We start from the raw sequence: 17860 nt of genomic DNA on the forward strand, positions 1-17860 counted from the left end.
CCCTCTGCCATTCCCCCTGCTTGTGCTCTCTCTCTCATTCTCACTCTCAAATAAAATCTTAAAAAAAGAGAGAAATTAATTTTTTAATATTATAGACATAATATTTTGTTTTTCCTACCTAAAGCCAAGTGTTTTCCCAAACCAACTGTTAACCTTATTTTGAGTAAGATTTCTCAAAAAAATCTAAAACTATAATTCCATTCAGAGTCCAGAAATAGTACTTACAGACCTACTTCTCTTTTTTCTCTTGATAGTATGAATTTATATGATGTCATTTCAATTAAGGAATAAAAACTTAGAAATAGAAGGACACAAATAACATTTGGGGATATGGAGTAATCCATAAGTCAGTAAACAGTTGGAAAAAAAAAAGAAGAAATCATTTGGAAAAGATGTGCCTGAAATTATACAATCCCCTTTTCTCTCACAAATATGTCCATTTCCCTGTTAGAACATAAACAGGTATAATTATCATAACTTCGTTGCTTTAAATCTTCATATAACTTCTATCAGGATACTTGACTCTTAGAGGACAAATGCATTTGGTATGAAATTTTCAACTTACAGATGTAACCAGTAAAGTTGCCCTTTCCAGCCTCCAAATTTGCATGCAATAGATAGTCCCCAGTATGTGCTGGGGTTGTGGTTATAATCATTGTTCTTCTAGATAATCACAACTCCCTCTCCAGAAATGATGTCATTGCCGCTGAAAACCTAACGATGTGGCAAAACAGACTGTGGCTTGGATGCAACCACCAGCCACCCAAGCCTGCAGATTCTATATTCTATCCTCTGGAATGGATCAGCTCAAGAGATGAGTAAGCCAAACCCGTGGCACAAGAAGGTCTTCCACAAAGCCTGAGCCCTGGTCCTCCTTGTTCCCTCAGGAAATCAGCACTATTCCATAATGGGAGGGAGAGCCATGAACTCAAAAAGGATGGGAGAATAAGAAAGCTCCCTCCCAGTTATTCAGTGGTTCCCCATTGACTCCAGGATAGTGTGTGAGTTCTTCATCCAGACACTTAAAGTTCCCATTTTCTGTTCCCAACCGGATATTGCCACCTTAACACACCACGGGGAATAGTAGTGGATGGGATCAGGAAGGTAACAGGGAGTAGATCGCTCAAGACCTTGGCTTTGACTCTAAGTGAGGTGGGAGCCATTATAGATCTGAGCAGAGTGACAAGATCTGCCATGTGTGTTATTTTTACTCATTCTCCTCAAAACACCCTACACTTCCAGCACAGACCCATTCATCCTGAGTGCCCTCTCTAAGCATCCCTGCCCAAAGCAATCTCGTTCCACCTTCAGTGCCCAGCTTCGAGACCCCTCCTATATAAAGCTACCTTGATTCCTCCAGGAGGATGTGACTCTCCCTCTCATTCTAATCTTGCAAATACCCAAAGTACGTGGCTTAGACCAAGGTTTTGTATTTTCTGCCTTATGCTATTAGGAGTTAGATGACCAAAAGTTAGACATGCTTTTCTTTGAGCCTCAGCTGGCTTGTAAACCCCTCAAGCATGGCTTACCTTCTATATAGCAAAACAGTGCTGTTACTTCAACCGTGGGAGAAGCCAGGTGCCTCCACAAGCTCATCAACTCAGTTTCTAGGCCCTCGGCTATATGACAGCCAGCCAACTGCCAAGAGTTTTGCCAATAGGTCCAAGATCAAGTTCATCCACATTTCTGAAAACATGAGTGGGGATAGTCATGTTCAGAAAAAGTTAAGACCAAATTATCATCCAACCACTTTTCTCCAGCTAAACTCCTTTGACGAAAACATCTATTGTTACTTTTCAGATGAAATCTTGCAAGGTTCATTGGGTCCCCACTCATTTTGGGACTTACCTTATGTTGCACTGTCATCTTTGCTACCTTTCTGTGCCACGTTTTTTACTTCCTTCCACTAAAATGTAAGTTCTTTAGGGACGGAGGTCTCACAGAGTTCTTTGTGGACCCACCTGTCTCCTTACTTATAGGCCCTTGTTCCAAAACCGTTTGCAGGTGGACTATTTACTTGGCTCTTCCAGCCTTCAATTGCAAATAAAACACAAAAAACAGGAGACCAAAGGTAAACTGCTGCCTCTGTTGTAACAGGATTTTGTGCCGCTTTATCAAAACTTTGAGAATTTTTACACGCGGAACCTGTACATGAGAATCCGAGACAACTGGAACCGGCCCATCTGCAGTGCCCCGGGGTCTCGGTTTGATGTGATGGAGAGGGTGTCGGATGACTACAACTGGACATTTAGGTGAGGCAGCCTTCTGGAGGGGCTTGGTTGAAAGAAATCCTTCCTGGGACATTTTAGCGTGGGCACCAAATTACAGAGCTGATGAACACTAAACCACGGAAGTTGCTGGTCTTCCATCACTGAGCCCTTTGCAAGCCCTCATAATTCCAGTGGAGGAAGTCATGGTAATTCAGTTGCCAAGGGTGGCTGTGTTAGATTAAAATAAAGCCTGTGTCAGAAGGTGCAGGATACACAGAGCCAGCCAGGAAGAGCCTTTTCAGCCTTATGGACAAATTATACCCCCTTGCTTCTTGCTGAAGGAGACCATGATGACCATGGCTCTTTCTCACCTAGAAAGTTCTTGCTGGAATTTAAACAAGAGCACAGGTGTCACAGAAGTGAGCGCCCAAGGGAAACCAGGGCTAAGTAATACTCCATGGCTTGGGATACCTTTTTCCAATGCTTTGCCCAGCTTCATTTTGGGGTTACTGTCCTCCAAGGGCAGACCATTTTGTGTTGACAGCAATGCACATCAGAAAGGAAAAAGAAAATATATGATTGGGGCCAGAGCCAAGATCTCCTTATAAGAGTCTTTTATGGGGCACAAGGCTGATGTTAAATGAGAAAGCCCTTTGTGGTCTTCTCTCTGCAGGTTCACTGGAAGAGTCATCAAAGATGTCATCAACATGGGCTCGTATAACTTCCTTGGCCTGGCTGCCAGTTACGACGAATCTATGAGGACAGTGAAGGATGTTTTAGAGGAGTATGGCTTAGGTGTGGCCAGCACCAGACATGAAATGGGTATGTATGTTCACCATTTTGAAATTTTGTCCAGTTGGGCCTCAGATGCCTTGTGGCAACTTCTCAAACGCAGATTGTATCTAGACTGTGTACCTCAAAAGGCTGTTATAAATCGCAAAATGAGAAAGGTATCTGAAGGCCTTTTCGGAAATTTCAAACATTATGCTCTTGCCAGGCAGTTTATTAGTTACAGGTTTTAATTCTCCAGAAAATAAAAATGGATCTTTCCTTAGACCACATTATTTAAAATAGTAACTATTATGCCTCTTCCATCTGGTCCTTTTCTAGAGTCTTCCTCCCACTTTTGTTTTTTTGAAATAGCTTTTGTGAAGACTGCCTATTTGTTTCTCTTTTAGCTGAAACATTTTTCCCTTATTCAAAGGAGTGAAATCTATGAGAAGGAAACTTCTGATCCTCCCCACCTCAGAGAGAAAGAGTGTTGCAAGCTTCCTCCTGTAGAGTGTCTTGCTATTCCTGACACAGCGTTTTCTTATATATCTTCTCATTTGTTCCTCACAAAAGTCCTCTGCTCAAGGAGGCAGCACAGGCGATGTTATTTCATCTTCTACAGAGGAAACAGGATCATAGTAACTAAGTGATGTCCCCCCCAGTGGGTTATTAATCATACTAACTCCCAGTCTAGCTTGCTTCTTCTATGATAGCAGATTCCCATCCAGAATGATATATGTATAGTTACCATGTCAGTTTCAGGCCAGTCTACGAACCCAAGGTAAATCTACTAAAAAGGGATTTACCATTAATGAAAAATGAGCCACGTGCCCCTCTTAGATATCCATTTGACAGAAGGGCATTACAAACCCATGCAACAAAGAACAATTCAAGTTGAACAAAGTAACTTTCTTAATCCATACATTCAGTTCACATTTAGCTAAAGCTCCAAAGTTTAGAAGGGGTTGCCCAGATTTCTTAAGAAAGCCATCTTACTTATCTTCATTTTGAGGCAGGAGGGCTGCAGATATAAGTGGAAGGAAGCTTCTACTTCACTTAGCAGAATTGGGTCACCCATGATACACCTTTCGGGATGGGGCAGAGACTGGAAGACTACTCCCCAGTTATAAAAGACATGGAGTCAGTAAGCTTTGGGGATATTTCCTCTGGTGCTGGTGACATCACCAGGATCGTTAATGCACGAGACAGAAAACACATTTCCTGAGGATGACGATGCCCGACTCATTGAGACAGAACATTCCTCAGTCACAGCCTGCAGAAGCTAACCTGACACAGGCAATAGTTTCCTTCCTAGTGAAGCCAGATATGGAACAGGAGTTCCTGATTCTGCAGACTCAATGAACCAGAGAAGCCAGGCAGAGATGAAGATCATAGTTTGGACTGTCTGCAGCCTGAGTTCTTTCTCCACTTACTCAGCCTTCTGAATGGCTAGACTTCTAATGTTTACCTGCTTCACTTAGTCTCTGACTCAAGCTCTAGGAAGATTTTAACAGTTTTCAGGGAACCAGTGAGAGAGCAAAATAGAAGCCACCCACACTAATTTTAAGCAAATAGAAGAACTGATAACAAGGATGGATATGAGCAGTCAGAAAATAAAGACGTAAAAGGGGCACATTTGAAAGTATTCTGCAGTATAAGCAGTAACCTTAGCCTAGCATGCAAGAATTAGTAGCACAATTTTGAATGCCACTTATTTCAATAACTTTTAGAAAGCATAAGCTATCTAGTCTTAAGAAAATGTGTAACAGTGCCAGTGGATTGTCAATGAAAATTGGAATATGGAAGCTTACCAATTTAGCAACCGAAAATGCTTCTTGAGGAGTCCAAAGTAAAAGTTTAGGAACATTTAATGACTTGAGTACTTTCCCAGAGCTTTTAAAAATAGTTTCCAATGTTCTGGAGGGAAAAACACACAAAAATCGTATTACAAAATAGGAAATGAAACAAAAAAGAAATCAAGAGGAAGTATTTAAAACACAGTGAAAGGATAGAAGACCACACACAGTATCTTGGCCAAAAATATGTGAGAAGAACATATTTGCCCACTGAAAGAAAAGGACTGAGATTTTGCCAAAGACCCAAACTCAACTATGTGCTCTAATCACAAACAAATACAAGTAAATGTAAGTTATTCCTAAGGATGAAAAGTAGAAAGATAAGTCCCAGCCAGACTCCTCCCTGCTACAAACCACTATAAAAGATGCACTCAGTGCCCAAGGGGGAGGTCAATTCAGTAAAAAGCGCAACAGACAAAGAGCCCAAGAGTAGAGTTGTGTGTCCAGTCTGCATCTGCAAATGCTAGGACTGAGCCTAAAATACAGCTGAGCTGTAAGGACGGACCCATTCCAGACACATACCTACAGAATTGCAAGTGCCGTTTTTAACACGTGGAATGATGTGCTGCTGTTTATCTTCACGTACAACTAAAAAATACTGGCATACAGAATTACGGGAGGCTTTGACTGTCTGTCTTCCGGTCAGTTTAACTTTCCATAGGCTGATGGGGGTGGTGGTGCGTTTTTTTGATATCCTAAATATGAGGCAGAGTGAAATGGCAGTTTGGAGTCATAATCAAGCGTTTAAAATGCCTGACACATTTTTAATTCTTATCTCCTCTATTCATGGGGGCATTTTTATTAGAATTCTCCTTGATCTGGGCTGTCTCCTTCAAATTGCGTGCCATATGTCATATCTTTGGTAATTACAGCCTAGTTTTTCCCAGTAACTTTCTTAATGTGCCGTGAAAGATTAGAAATTCTTGAGTATTGTGTGTGATATTATGTTGGGAACTAGTGAACTCTAGACTGAACAGCTTGTCAAAGTCGAAGAGACTGCTGCCCAGCATCCTCTTTATAAGGTGACTTGCCTACAGATTTTCAGCTGGAAAGTCACTTGAATACCTGTTGACAGATTCTAAACTTCCATGGAGTTTTAGATTCTCAGCACCAGGATTGAGAATCGTTCAAGATGTCTGAGTCTTAACATCAAACAATAATCAGTAGTATCTCCATTATGCAAGATATTTCCACATTGGATCTTTGAATTTCTTTTGTTTTAATGTTTTTTTTTATTATATTATGTTAGTCACCATACAGTACATCCCTGGTTTCTGATATAAAGTTCGATGATTCATTAGTTGCGTATAACACCCAGTGCTCCATGCAATACGTGCCCTCCTTACTACCCATCACCAGTCTATCCCATTCCCCCGCACCCTTCCTCTCTGAAGCCCTCAGTTTGTTTCTCAGAGTCCATAGTCTGTCATGCTTTATTCCCCCTTCTGATTACCCCCCTTTCTTCCCCTACCGATATTATGAATTTCTTTATCTGAAAGAACTATTTAATTGTTCTGTGTGTGGAAGGTGTTTGTCTGAATATGTTGGTTTGACAATGAAAAGTGTAATGCAGCAGCCCCTGAGGCAAAGTAAACATATAATTGCTTGTTCTTCTTTCATATTCAGCCAAAGAGTAAAGAAAAAGCTGAAACTTTAAAAAATAAACAAACAACCTAAATGTGTGGTACAAATGCAAACAAAAGGAAAGCAGAAGATTAGCTTAAAGTTATTAGTTGTTATGAAGCATAAGAAGAGACTCGCCTTATAAAAATTATGTGGAGAGCCCATAATGAAGACAGATTCAACTCCTATATTATCTCTATGCATCAAGTAACACAGTGAGGACATAGTTGGCTGTTTATTTTTCTGTACACCTGGAAATTAGGATAATGAATTATGAGAGGCTTTGAAAATCATTTGGGCCAATTTAACATTCCACAGGCTGATTAGAAACAAAAGCAAGACAAATAAAATAGTGATAGGAGACCACAAAGTACCTCCCAGTCCTTGAAAAGAAGGAAAGAAGGAAGGGAGGGAGGGAGGGAAAGAGGAAGAGAGAAAGGGAGGGAGGGAAGAAAAGAAGGAAGGAGAGAGGGCAGGAGGGCAGGAGGGAGGGAGAGAAGGAAGGAGAGGGCAGGAAGGAAGGAGGGAAGAAAGGCGAGAAGGAAGGGAAGAGGGAGGGTAGGGAGGAAAGAAGGAAGGGGAGAGGGCAGGAAGGAAGGAGGGAGGGAAGGAAGGAGGGAAGAAGGGAAGTAGGAAAGGAAGACATAAAACATAAAGGGCGCTAACAATGTAATTATTGAGTTTCATTTAATATTTATATATTGAATTATGAGCCTTAAAACATATTACCGGTACACTTCATCTTTTAAATATTTAGTGAATTTTCACAAAAAATTACTATATATTGTGCCACAAAGAAATCTTCATTAGATTCCAAAAAGTGGCATCCACATTCTTGGATCACAGTGAAATAAGTCTAAAAGTAAATAATAAAATTAGAAACAATTCCTTTTTAAAAAACTCTCTGGAATGTTTTAAAGCCCTTTCCTAAGAGACTCTTGAATCAAAAAGGAAATGAAATTACATTTACGATATATGTAGAAACTAACAACTGTAAGAACACCATAGGGTCCAGCTAGTTGTGTACTTGGAGGAAAATATATAGTCTTACTTTACTAAAGAAGAAAGACTGAAGCTAGCAAACTAACCTACCATGAAGTAAGGAGTAAAAGGAAAGCAAAAGTATGGAGTTACTAGAAATAAAAACAGACAGTTATGAATAAGAGAAGAACAATTTCTATTGGGCTGAGGCATCTGTGTTTAATAAAGTCACTAGAGGTGATTTTGGTGAGCGGCAATCAGAGCTGGCAACTGCTGAACAAAAGCTGACAAACAAGCAGCTTGTCGAATCCAACAGTGTATTCAGCAACACGATACCATGATTGAGTAGCTCATTTCAGGGACTATTGAGTTAGCGCAATAAGAAGACAATTCATAACATTGAAAAATCCCAGGAGAGAACATATCATTATCTTGATAGGTGACACTAAAGCATTTGTAAAATCCATGATCTGTTCCTAACACAAATTTTAATAGAATAAAAATAGGAGATTCCAGAATGCAATAAAAAGTACCTACTTCAAACAAAGAGACTGTACTATATTTCATGAGGAGACACTAGAAACTTTCACTTTAAAGTCAGAAAAACGAGGAAGATGTGTTTATCCACCATTTTTAATGCCCTGTGGAAGTACTAGATGACATCATTTCATTTTTCGTTCTTGAAGTCAAGAAGTATTTATGGAATGACTACCGTGTGACAGAATAAGAAGTATAGGTATAATAAGAGGTAAACGAACCATCAGTTGTAGATGATCTCATTGTTCACCTCTCTGGTTTTCAAGCTGTGATCTGTGAGGAGCAAAGGGGACCTCTGCAGGGGTTCTTCATGGGGCTACCATCGACAGGAGACGCAGCTGCGCAGGAAGGACAGAGTTTGGGTCTACTTTCTTCCAGTTTACATACTTGAATAGTCAAAAATTTAAGGAGGGCACATGTGGTGATGAGCACTGGGTGTAATATACGCAACCAATGAATCGTTGAACACTACATCAAAAACTAATGATGTACTATATGCTGGCTAATTGAATACATAATAAAAAAAATTTTTTTTAAATAATAATAAATATCCAATAAAAAACCCAATCAAGACTTACTGCATGTAGACCAATTTTTAAAATTCATATAGTAAAGTCAGTAATTAACAATCAGAAGATATATAGGAGAAATTACATTATTAATAAATATGGGCAAAACTAGCAAACACCTAGGGAATTATGTTGAAAATGTCTAGAAACTATTTGAAGAAAACTGTAAAACTTTGGTAAAAGACTTCAAAGAAGACTTGAAAACGTCAAGATAACAAATCCTAGAAGGGAACGACCTGGTCGTATACTTCTATCAGTACTTCTCCAAATGAATATGTAAATTGAACACCATCCCAATGACATTAATAGATGGGGAGAAGAGGTGGGGAGTCTAAGTGGAAATCTAAAGACAGACACAACTTGGCATACTCATTCGAATACAATAAGAACAATTTTGAAATCAGTAGGAAAAGGACTAATTACGTCATATTTAGTATCATGATAACTGGCTGATCACATAGGAAATAAATTAGATCCCTACCTCACATATTATATCTCAGCACATTCCACTTGCGTAAATTGCAAATGCATTTGAGATTTATATATAAAAAGAAGAACCACCACCAGCAATAACTGCATCAATAAAATGGAAACTGAATGAATAACTGAAGTGATGAATGAATGACAAAACGAACAGAGTAAAACGATTCCACAATTCAAATGCAAAATGCACTTTTTAAAATTTAAATCCAATTAGCCAACATATAGTACATCATTAGTTTTTGATATAATGCTCAGTGATTCATAAGTTGCGTATAACTCCCAGGGTTATACAAAATGCACTTATATGCATTCCTTCGTTAGGGCCCTGCTAGGATTGTCAGTCTCTAGCTCCTTTGATGTTCGCATCACCTGTCTGAGTCCCTTCGGGCTGCTGTAACAAAGTACTGCAGACTGGGTGGCTTATGAACACCAACGTTCATTTCTCACAGTTCTGGAGGCTGCCAGCATGGTCAGGTGAGGGCCCTCTTCCATGGTGCAAACTTCCAGTTGTACCCTCCCATGGTGGAAGGGATGAGCCAGCTGTCTGGGGCCTCTTTTATAAGGACACTAATCCTATTTATGAAGGCTCTCTCTTTATGACCTAATCACTCCGCAAAGGCCCCACTTTCTATTTCCATCACTTTGGGCATTTGGTTTCCGATACGAATTTTGGGGAGATGTAAACATTCACACCACAGCAGCCTTTTCTCTGGCTTGCCACCCTTCAATTCTAGAACCTCCAGTGGAGCTCACCTTACTTAACTCACCCTGCCTGGCAGTTTGTCCTCTTAATGGGAGGGATCCATTTCAAATGACTTCCAGGCTGACTCCATGCAACACAGGCCACCCTTGTCCATGGAAAACAGGCACTCTTCCCTGTTAGAGGAAAGACAGCTTGCTCCCACCCCAACCTCTAGACACATCTACTTGCCCTTCAGATTTGTCAAGCCTGATTCAGACAGTAGTCTCCTCTGTCCTCATGCTCCGGGGAACCAGAGAAAGCACTTCCAAAAATCCTGAGGGAAAAGCCAACAAAATGAAGCATTTAAACTTCTGTGCATAAAAACCATGTCAACAAATTTAAAAGTCAAGGAACAAAGTTAGGAAAAGTTATTTGCAAAATATAAGGCAAAATGTTAATATTCTTAACATGTGAAGACTTACAAATCAGAAGAAAAAAAACCCCTTACCTTAAGTGGGTCAGGATTTTGAGAAAGTTCAAAAGAGGCAAAAATGCAGAGTCAGGATTGTATAATGTTTCTCAAGCTTTTCTTTAACACTCCCTCCCGTGATATTTTAATACTGCAGATATCTGTTTATGTGGGTCATGGATATCTGTGCCTTATACGTAGAGTAAGTTATCTGCCCTTCCGCCAAGAGCAGATTGTCAACCCTTTGGGAGCAATATCATAGCTGCTGAGAATGCACAGGATAGTAATTACCCTTTGGGGAAAGTAGATGGTGACCAGGAGGGGGCACAATGGAAATTCTATATTGTTGCTGTTTTTTTCTTTTTGATGCAGTAATATGTGTGTTCACTTTTTGAAACTTCATAGGGCTCAATACTTACAATTTGTTTCCTTTCTATATGTATGTTAGAGTGTAACGAAAATTTTACATTAAAATGTAGATCCAGTACATATACAAATGGGCAATTAAGGAAAAAAAAGAAATATAAGTGGTTAACGAGCCTGTGAAAATACTCTGTCCCATTAATAATCAAAGAACTATTAAGACATAGAGTTACCATTTTTCACCTAATTGACAAAAGTTCAAAAAAAATATATCCCATAGGGGCACCTGGGTGGCTCAGTCATTTAAACGTCTGCTTTCAGCTCAGGTCATAATCCCAGGATCTTGGGATCCAGCCCTGCGTAGGGCTCCCTGCTCATAGGGTGTCTGTTTCTCCCTCTCCCTCTGTCCCTCCCCCTGCTGGTGCTCTCTCTCTCTCAAATAAACAAATAAAATCTTAAAAAATAATAATAATAATATCCCATAGTTTCAAAGGAATAGAGAAAAGGGCACCCTTAAATGTTGTTGGTAGAGTACATCGGAAGGCAATTTGCAAGTGTATCAACAGAAAGCCATTTAACTCGGTAATTTCATTTTGAGAAGTTTGCCTTAAATTTTTTGAATAAGTGTTCAAAGATGTATGATCAAGAATACGCGGGGCGCCTGGGTGGCACAGCGGTTAAGCGTCTGCCTTCGGCTCAGGGCGTGATCCCAGCATTCTGGGATCGAGCCCCACATCAGGCTCCTCCGCTAGGAGCCTGCTTCTTCCTCTCCCACTCCCCCTGCTTGTGATCCCTCTCTCGCTGGCTGTCTCTATCTCTGTCGAATAAATAAAAACAAAATCTTAAAAAAAAAAAAAGAATACACACTGCAATATGCTTAATAATTGAAAAATTGGGAAAATAAGTGAGTTTCCAACAATAGGAAATTGATTAGATGTACTTGGTGGATCTGTTTAACGTAATGTCATTTGACCATGCAGAATTGTAATGCAGTTTTTTAGCACGCTGGTTGAGAGCAAAGGCTCTGGGATTAGTTTGCTTGGGTTCAAATCCTAGTTCTCCCCTTCCACTAGCTAGGGCCTGAGATAAACTCTCTCTTCCCAGTCCTCAATTTTCTCAAAATTGAAAATACATTGTTAAGAGAATAAAACAAGTTATAGAACTGTATATTTGTTATTATGAGTCCATTTTTAAACATGTATTTTACTTGAATATTTGCATTGATAAAGATGGTTAAATTTTATTTTGTACTATCTTCTGATTTTTCCACAATGTTCTCATATTTCTCGGGTTAATTATTTCCTGAAGTTAACAGGAGTCTAAAATGAAGGCAGAGATTTATGAAAATAGTTCTGTTTCCAAGACTTGCTCACTGAATCAGACTGACCAAATTTTCCAGTCTCCTAGAGGGACCCCGCCATAGGCTATGTGGATTCTTGATCTTTTTTTTTTTTAACGTTTTTTTATTATATTATGTTAGTCACCATACAGTACATCCCTGGTTTCTGATGCAAAGTTCGATGATTCATTAGTTGCATATAACACCCAGTGCACCATGCAATACGTGCCCTCCTTACTACTCATCACCGGTCTATCCCAATCCCCCAGCCCCCTCCCCTCTGAAGCCCTCAGTTTGTTTCCCAAAGTCCATAGTCTCTCATGCTTCATACCCCCTTCTGATTACCCCCCCTTTCTTTATCCCTTTCTTCCCTACCGATCTTCCTAGTTCTTATGTTCCATAGATGAGAGAAATCATATGATAGTTGTCTTTCTCTGCTTGACTTATTTCACTTAGCATTATCTCCTCCAGTGCCATCCATGTTGCAGCAAATGTTGAGAACTCATTCTTTCTGATAGCTGAGTAATATTCCATTGTATATATGGACCACAGCTTCTTAATCCAGTCATCTGTGGAAGGGCATCTTGGTTCCTTCCACGATTTAGCTATTGTGGACAATGCCGCTATGAACTTTGGGGTGCATATGGCCCTTCTCTTCACTACGTCTCTATCTTTGGGGTAAATACCCAGTATTGCAATGGCTGGGTCATAGGGTAGCTCTATTTTTAACTTTTTAAGGGACCTCCACACTGTTTTCCAGAGTGGCTGCACCAACCTGCATTCCCACCAACAATGTAGGAGGGATCCCCTTTCTCCACATCCTCTCCAGCAATTGCTGTTTCCTGCCTTGTCTATTTTTGCCATTCTAATTGGCGTAAGGTGGTATCTTAGTGTGGTTTTTGGATTCTTGATCTTAAACCAGCAGTTCTCAAACTTTAACTTACATCAGAATTACCTGCAGTGCTTGGAAAAACACAGGTTATTGGCCCCACCTACAAAGTTTCTCATTCAGCCGGGCTGGAAAAGAACCCAAGATCTTGCATTTCTAATGACTTCCCAGGTAATGTCCATGCTACTGCTCGGGGGACTACACTTTGGGAAGCATTGGAAACTATCTAGCACAGCTGACTTTCTTGACCAAATTAACCAAGCGTTTTCCAATATGCAATGGTCTTTTACTTTATGTGGAGTGAATACCACATATGCCTGGGGGCTGAAGTCTATAAATAAAAACTGGAAAGTAGATAAGAGACAAGCCAGAAAATCAATGAAGCAAGTTAGTTTTGATTATCGAGTGTATCCTGCCACACATTGCTGCTCTTGATTTCCAAATGCAGGAAAGGTTAAACTCAGCCAAATGGAAGAGAAACTTTTGTTTCCTTTCTTCCCCCTCCCCCCACTTTTATTCTACAAGAGTGTTTAGTTTCTTGGTCTTTCTTTTCCTGGTTAAGAACAGATGTATAGTAACAATATTATGTGAATGCCTACGCTCTGTAAGTTCTTTGTGCTGCAAGCAACTGTTTCACTTCTGAGAAAACAGACTCATGGAAGGCCACGAGACTACTTCTGTGCCAAGGAAAGCTCATCTCTACTCGGAGACTTTTCTTCCTTTGAGAAGGAAAGTCTTGTGCTTGACTCAGCTCACCAAGGAAACCTGAAGAGTAAGCACACCTCAAAACTGCCTAGTGGAGAAGAGTCATTCAAATTATAATTGCAATTTTAGGAAGTAGCCTTCAAATATTTTCATCTTAAAAACATCAGAAAGGACACATTAACTTAGGAATCCATATGACTAGATGTAATGGGAAATTATTTTCCATTTTCAAGTTTCAAATGTGATTGTTATGTTAGTTGGAATGTACCTATTTGCTGACATTTCTATTTCTCAGTTTGAGAACATGGTCCTAAATCATTCGATAATTCATCTCCCTCTTTATCTTCCTGAAGTTTTCTGCTATCATTTCATTCAAATTATCAAGGCTCTTTCTGTGTTTCTTTCTCAAATATTTGTATCTAGATATAGGAAAGGTACAGTGCACTAGTCTGAACTACTGAAAAAGGGGCCAGCCTGAATCTGCAAAATGTCTAAATTAAAGCAATTTTGAATAAATAGCATCCTATGGCCTTCAAGTTCCTACGAGAATAAGCAGTTTCTAAGAAATGGCTACCAAGTAGAGAACGTGTTTTCTTTTTTAAAAAAGCAATTTTAATTAACACAGTTTTATGTAAATCAATGCCATAAACATGCGCCAAAGCAGTGGATTCGATTAAATAAGCTATAAACATCCCCACATCAATCAGTTTCACCATCTTAATTCACAACAGCCAAACTCTTCTTCATACACAGCGCCAGTTCCTCTCTGGCCAAATTATTGTAAATTCTGATAAATAAGATTTCATTCCATTTCTCTCAAGCCTCTTTATTTTCCTTTTAGAGTATTTTTAAAGGGAAACAGACTCTCAGAGGAATTGTTTGAGAGTAGGAAAATGAAAGTGTATCTTGGTTTCTGAAAGCCTTTTGGCAATTTCCTGATACCTGTTATAGTTCTGACAAGGTAATTGCCCTTCTCTTGACAATGACAGGAATTACAGCACAGCCAAATGGCAACTAGCAGAGATATTCCTGCAAGTGTAGATTTGGCCTTGTAGGTTCAACAAACCTAAGCAAGATAGCCCAATAATTTTATGTAAGTATAATACTTGCCAGCAAGGTAATACCTGGGATGATTGAACAAAGTTGAAACTCATAGAATTTCAGAATATGTGGATCTTCCACCATCTTCTCTCCACCCCCACAAATAACGTAAGATGAGATACATGCAGCCTAGAGATTTTCTAATAACCTGCCAATCAATGTTTTTGCAGTCGGCAGGCTGAGAAGTCAAAACTAGAGACCAGTTCTCCTGAGTCCCAGTGAAGAGCCCTTACACTACCCTATATTGTTCATAGCTAAAATCAGAGACCAACCCCATCAAGGGTCACCAGACTATTCTAGCTGCTTTCTGTTTTTGTCCTGCCTGCAGGTCACAAATAGTTTTTACAATTTTAAGTGGTTGAAAAAATAAAAATAAGAGTACTGTTTTGCAACATGTGAAATTATATGGAATTCAAATTTCAGTATCCATAAATAAAGTTTTATTGGTACACAGCCACGGCCGTTCTTTTGTGTATTGTCTATGACTGCTTGCACTTTATAATAGCACATCTGGCCCACGAAGTCCAAGCTATTTTCTCTCTGGCCCTCCATAAAATGTTTGCTGTTGTAAATAAGTACCTGCCCTCATCACAATTTAGGAAGAAGGATCCTCTAGATTTATTAGCAATTGTCCAGATTTCCAAATCCAATGCACATCAATGTACATCAAAGTTTAGTCTCTTTTACTTCATTTAGGCAAAAATTCTGTTACATCCAAACACACTGATGATACAGATTAACTTTCATTGACATCAGCACCTATGTATATACTTTATAGCCACTAAAATCAACTTGAGGAAGACCAAGGACATTGTCAATGTCTACCCCTAACTTCCCACATCCACGTCCTCAGTTCAAGCAAAGTGGCTCAGATGGGGGCTGATATCCATGACACAATTGGAACAGCCAGGTGAGCCTGCTGGCAGATTGTCATGACAAATGCCAGCCTGCTCCTGGGTCAAGTCTAAGAAACTATCTACAAACAGGATATTCTGGACAAAAAGTGACTACAGTCACAGTTTGGGAAATAGTCTTCACATGTGCCACACAGGAAGAATTGGTGGTGGTGAAACAGGCTTGTTAATAACACCTACACTCTTTACTATTAGTCAGTGTCAATTTGAAGGCCAGCAGTCTTTATGTTCTGACTAAAAAGTATGAGCCAGTCAGCATCAATAAAAATCCAGCAGAAGTATACAGTCCATAAACATAATATTGGTACTTTCTCCTGCATCCAATTTTTATTGATTTGACTGATGGCGGCAAGCCTAGTGTTTGGCACATGAAAATAACATTGAGAGAGCTGGGAAGAGGATACATCCAGCTTGTCTTTGTTCTTTTATTCACAAAGCAGGTTTTCAGTATCCCATTGGATAAATAAACTTTCAGGATGAGAACAAGTGTCAATATATGCACAACATAGCAATTTGGAGATCCATTGTCACTAGCCAATTTGTGGCCTGTTTTTGAGCTTCAGAGACTAAAAAAAAAACCAATGTAAAACAAAACTAAAGTCAGAGAGAAAGAGAAATAAAAATCACTATGAATTTATTTGTACCTTTGGTTAGGACTATAGCTGTGCTTTCTTGGGATTAAAAAAAAAATCCCAAATTTACATAACAAAGACAACATGTTGAATATAATTTCTAGAACCACTCAAGTACTCAAACTACCAACTGCAACTTGACATGACTCAGGCACCTCCACCCAATTAGGATCTGGCCTGAATGTTTGCAGGAAGCAAGCTCATTTTTTGTGACTGCTTTGTTTCCCCAAGGTCTTCCTACATTTTTAGTTCGTAAGAGTGAAGAGCATGAAGAGGAAAGCAGCACTCAATTAATACAAATGAGCCATACTTTTCAGTATTCCGTAATGAACACCCCATCCAAACAGCCCAGTCTAGCTTTGAGAGGCAGGGCTTCCTGAAGTAGAAAATGTCCAACCATCCTGGGACTCTTTTATATCTGTTTATGAAATTTGAGCTGTGAGCATCAAACAAATTCTATAAAAATGGGGGTTGGGAGTGGGGACTGTTATTTTCTACAAATGAAGTTAAGTCCCTAGATGCAAGACCACTCGTAACTCAGCTGTGAGACATGTGATCATAGAAATAGGCATATTTGAATACTAGTTTACTATCTACTTGACCACTGGAAATCCAGAAGAAGGCTGGATCTGGAGACCTAATATAGACATCTGCATTTCTTCTCTTCTTTCTCTCTGCAAGCCAGGACTAATGATAAAGGCTCACAGAGGGCACTTTCTCAGGATGTTCTTGGATACACCCACTTCTTACCAGTTGGCTGGCTGTTTCATTGCTTACAACACATCCTACATTATCCTGAGGACCTTTAGAGATGCATCCGTTATAGATAAACCCCTGGATGACAGACTTGGGGAAGAAGAAAGTGGAGGAAGACATCACAGAGACTCACCGTGAAGTTCTCTACTCATCATTTCTGGGTGACTGGGCCAGGACACAGTTGTCACCTGACTTTCCGGGACGGAAAGTCTCATGGGGAAATTTACCAAGATGGCCACGTTTGGGCACCCTCCATCCTTGTTGGAGACCTTCCACAGGTATGGGTGTTTCCAAGGTGGAGCTCACTACCTGATCACCTTGTTGCCCTAGCATCATGTGACCTCTTGACCTTCTTCCCTGTGACATCCTCTACTCTGGGCTCTGTCCTGTCTTTATTCTCCATCAAAAGCATGCAACTCAACAAGCACCTACTATGTGTCAATACTGCACTGTACTGTATCAGTACTCTGTGGTTGCCAAGATGACATCCCCCACACAGTATTGGCACCCTGAGGGCTCTTTCTGTAGTAGAGAAGTTGGCCTCATGAATGTTCAACTTAGTAAGTGCTATAATCATTATGTGATGATGCTTATGGATCTCAGAAGAAAATGACACAGTTTTCCTGGGGAAACTGAGAAGAGCATCTAAGAAAAGACATCAGATGAGGTGGATGTCAAAGAATGAGTGGGACCTAACAAGAAGACCATTGTATGTGGAGGAAAGACCACTCCCAACATCTGGGAAGCCTAAAACAGCACCTCTGGCAACCTCTCTGGAAACTTCGAGGAGAGATAGCCAGAGGCCACTCAGCTGTTTAGTGGAAGAGCTGAGGCCAGAACCCAAGCCTGTCATGCCCAGGCCAATGGCCTTTTCACTACCTATTCTTGGGACCATTCCCTTTGGGATGCAGTCTCCATTAGATAAAAACAAATCGATGAGTGATTATGTGCCCGTGTTTTCTCTTTAAATTTTAGTATTT

The 17860-nt window shown here is 39.9% G+C and overlaps 1 protein-coding gene across 2 annotated transcripts in view; it reads left to right on the forward strand.

Moving 5' to 3' along the window:
• The window catches only part of SPTLC3 (serine palmitoyltransferase long chain base subunit 3), a 133657-nt gene that overhangs the window by 45453 nt on the left and 70344 nt on the right, over positions 1-17860 (forward strand). For both annotated transcript variants that reach the window (XM_026503019.4, XM_057312667.1), the window contains exons 3-4: positions 2098-2252; positions 2884-3032. In XM_026503019.4, coding sequence (XP_026358804.1) covers positions 2098-2252; positions 2884-3032 — 304 coding nt within the window. The remainder of the gene's footprint in view (positions 1-2097; positions 2253-2883; positions 3033-17860) is intronic.

The sequence above is a fragment of the Ursus arctos genome, unplaced genomic scaffold, assembly GCF_023065955.2.
Source record: "Ursus arctos isolate Adak ecotype North America unplaced genomic scaffold, UrsArc2.0 scaffold_16, whole genome shotgun sequence".
NCBI classification, from domain to species: domain Eukaryota; kingdom Metazoa; phylum Chordata; class Mammalia; order Carnivora; family Ursidae; genus Ursus; species Ursus arctos.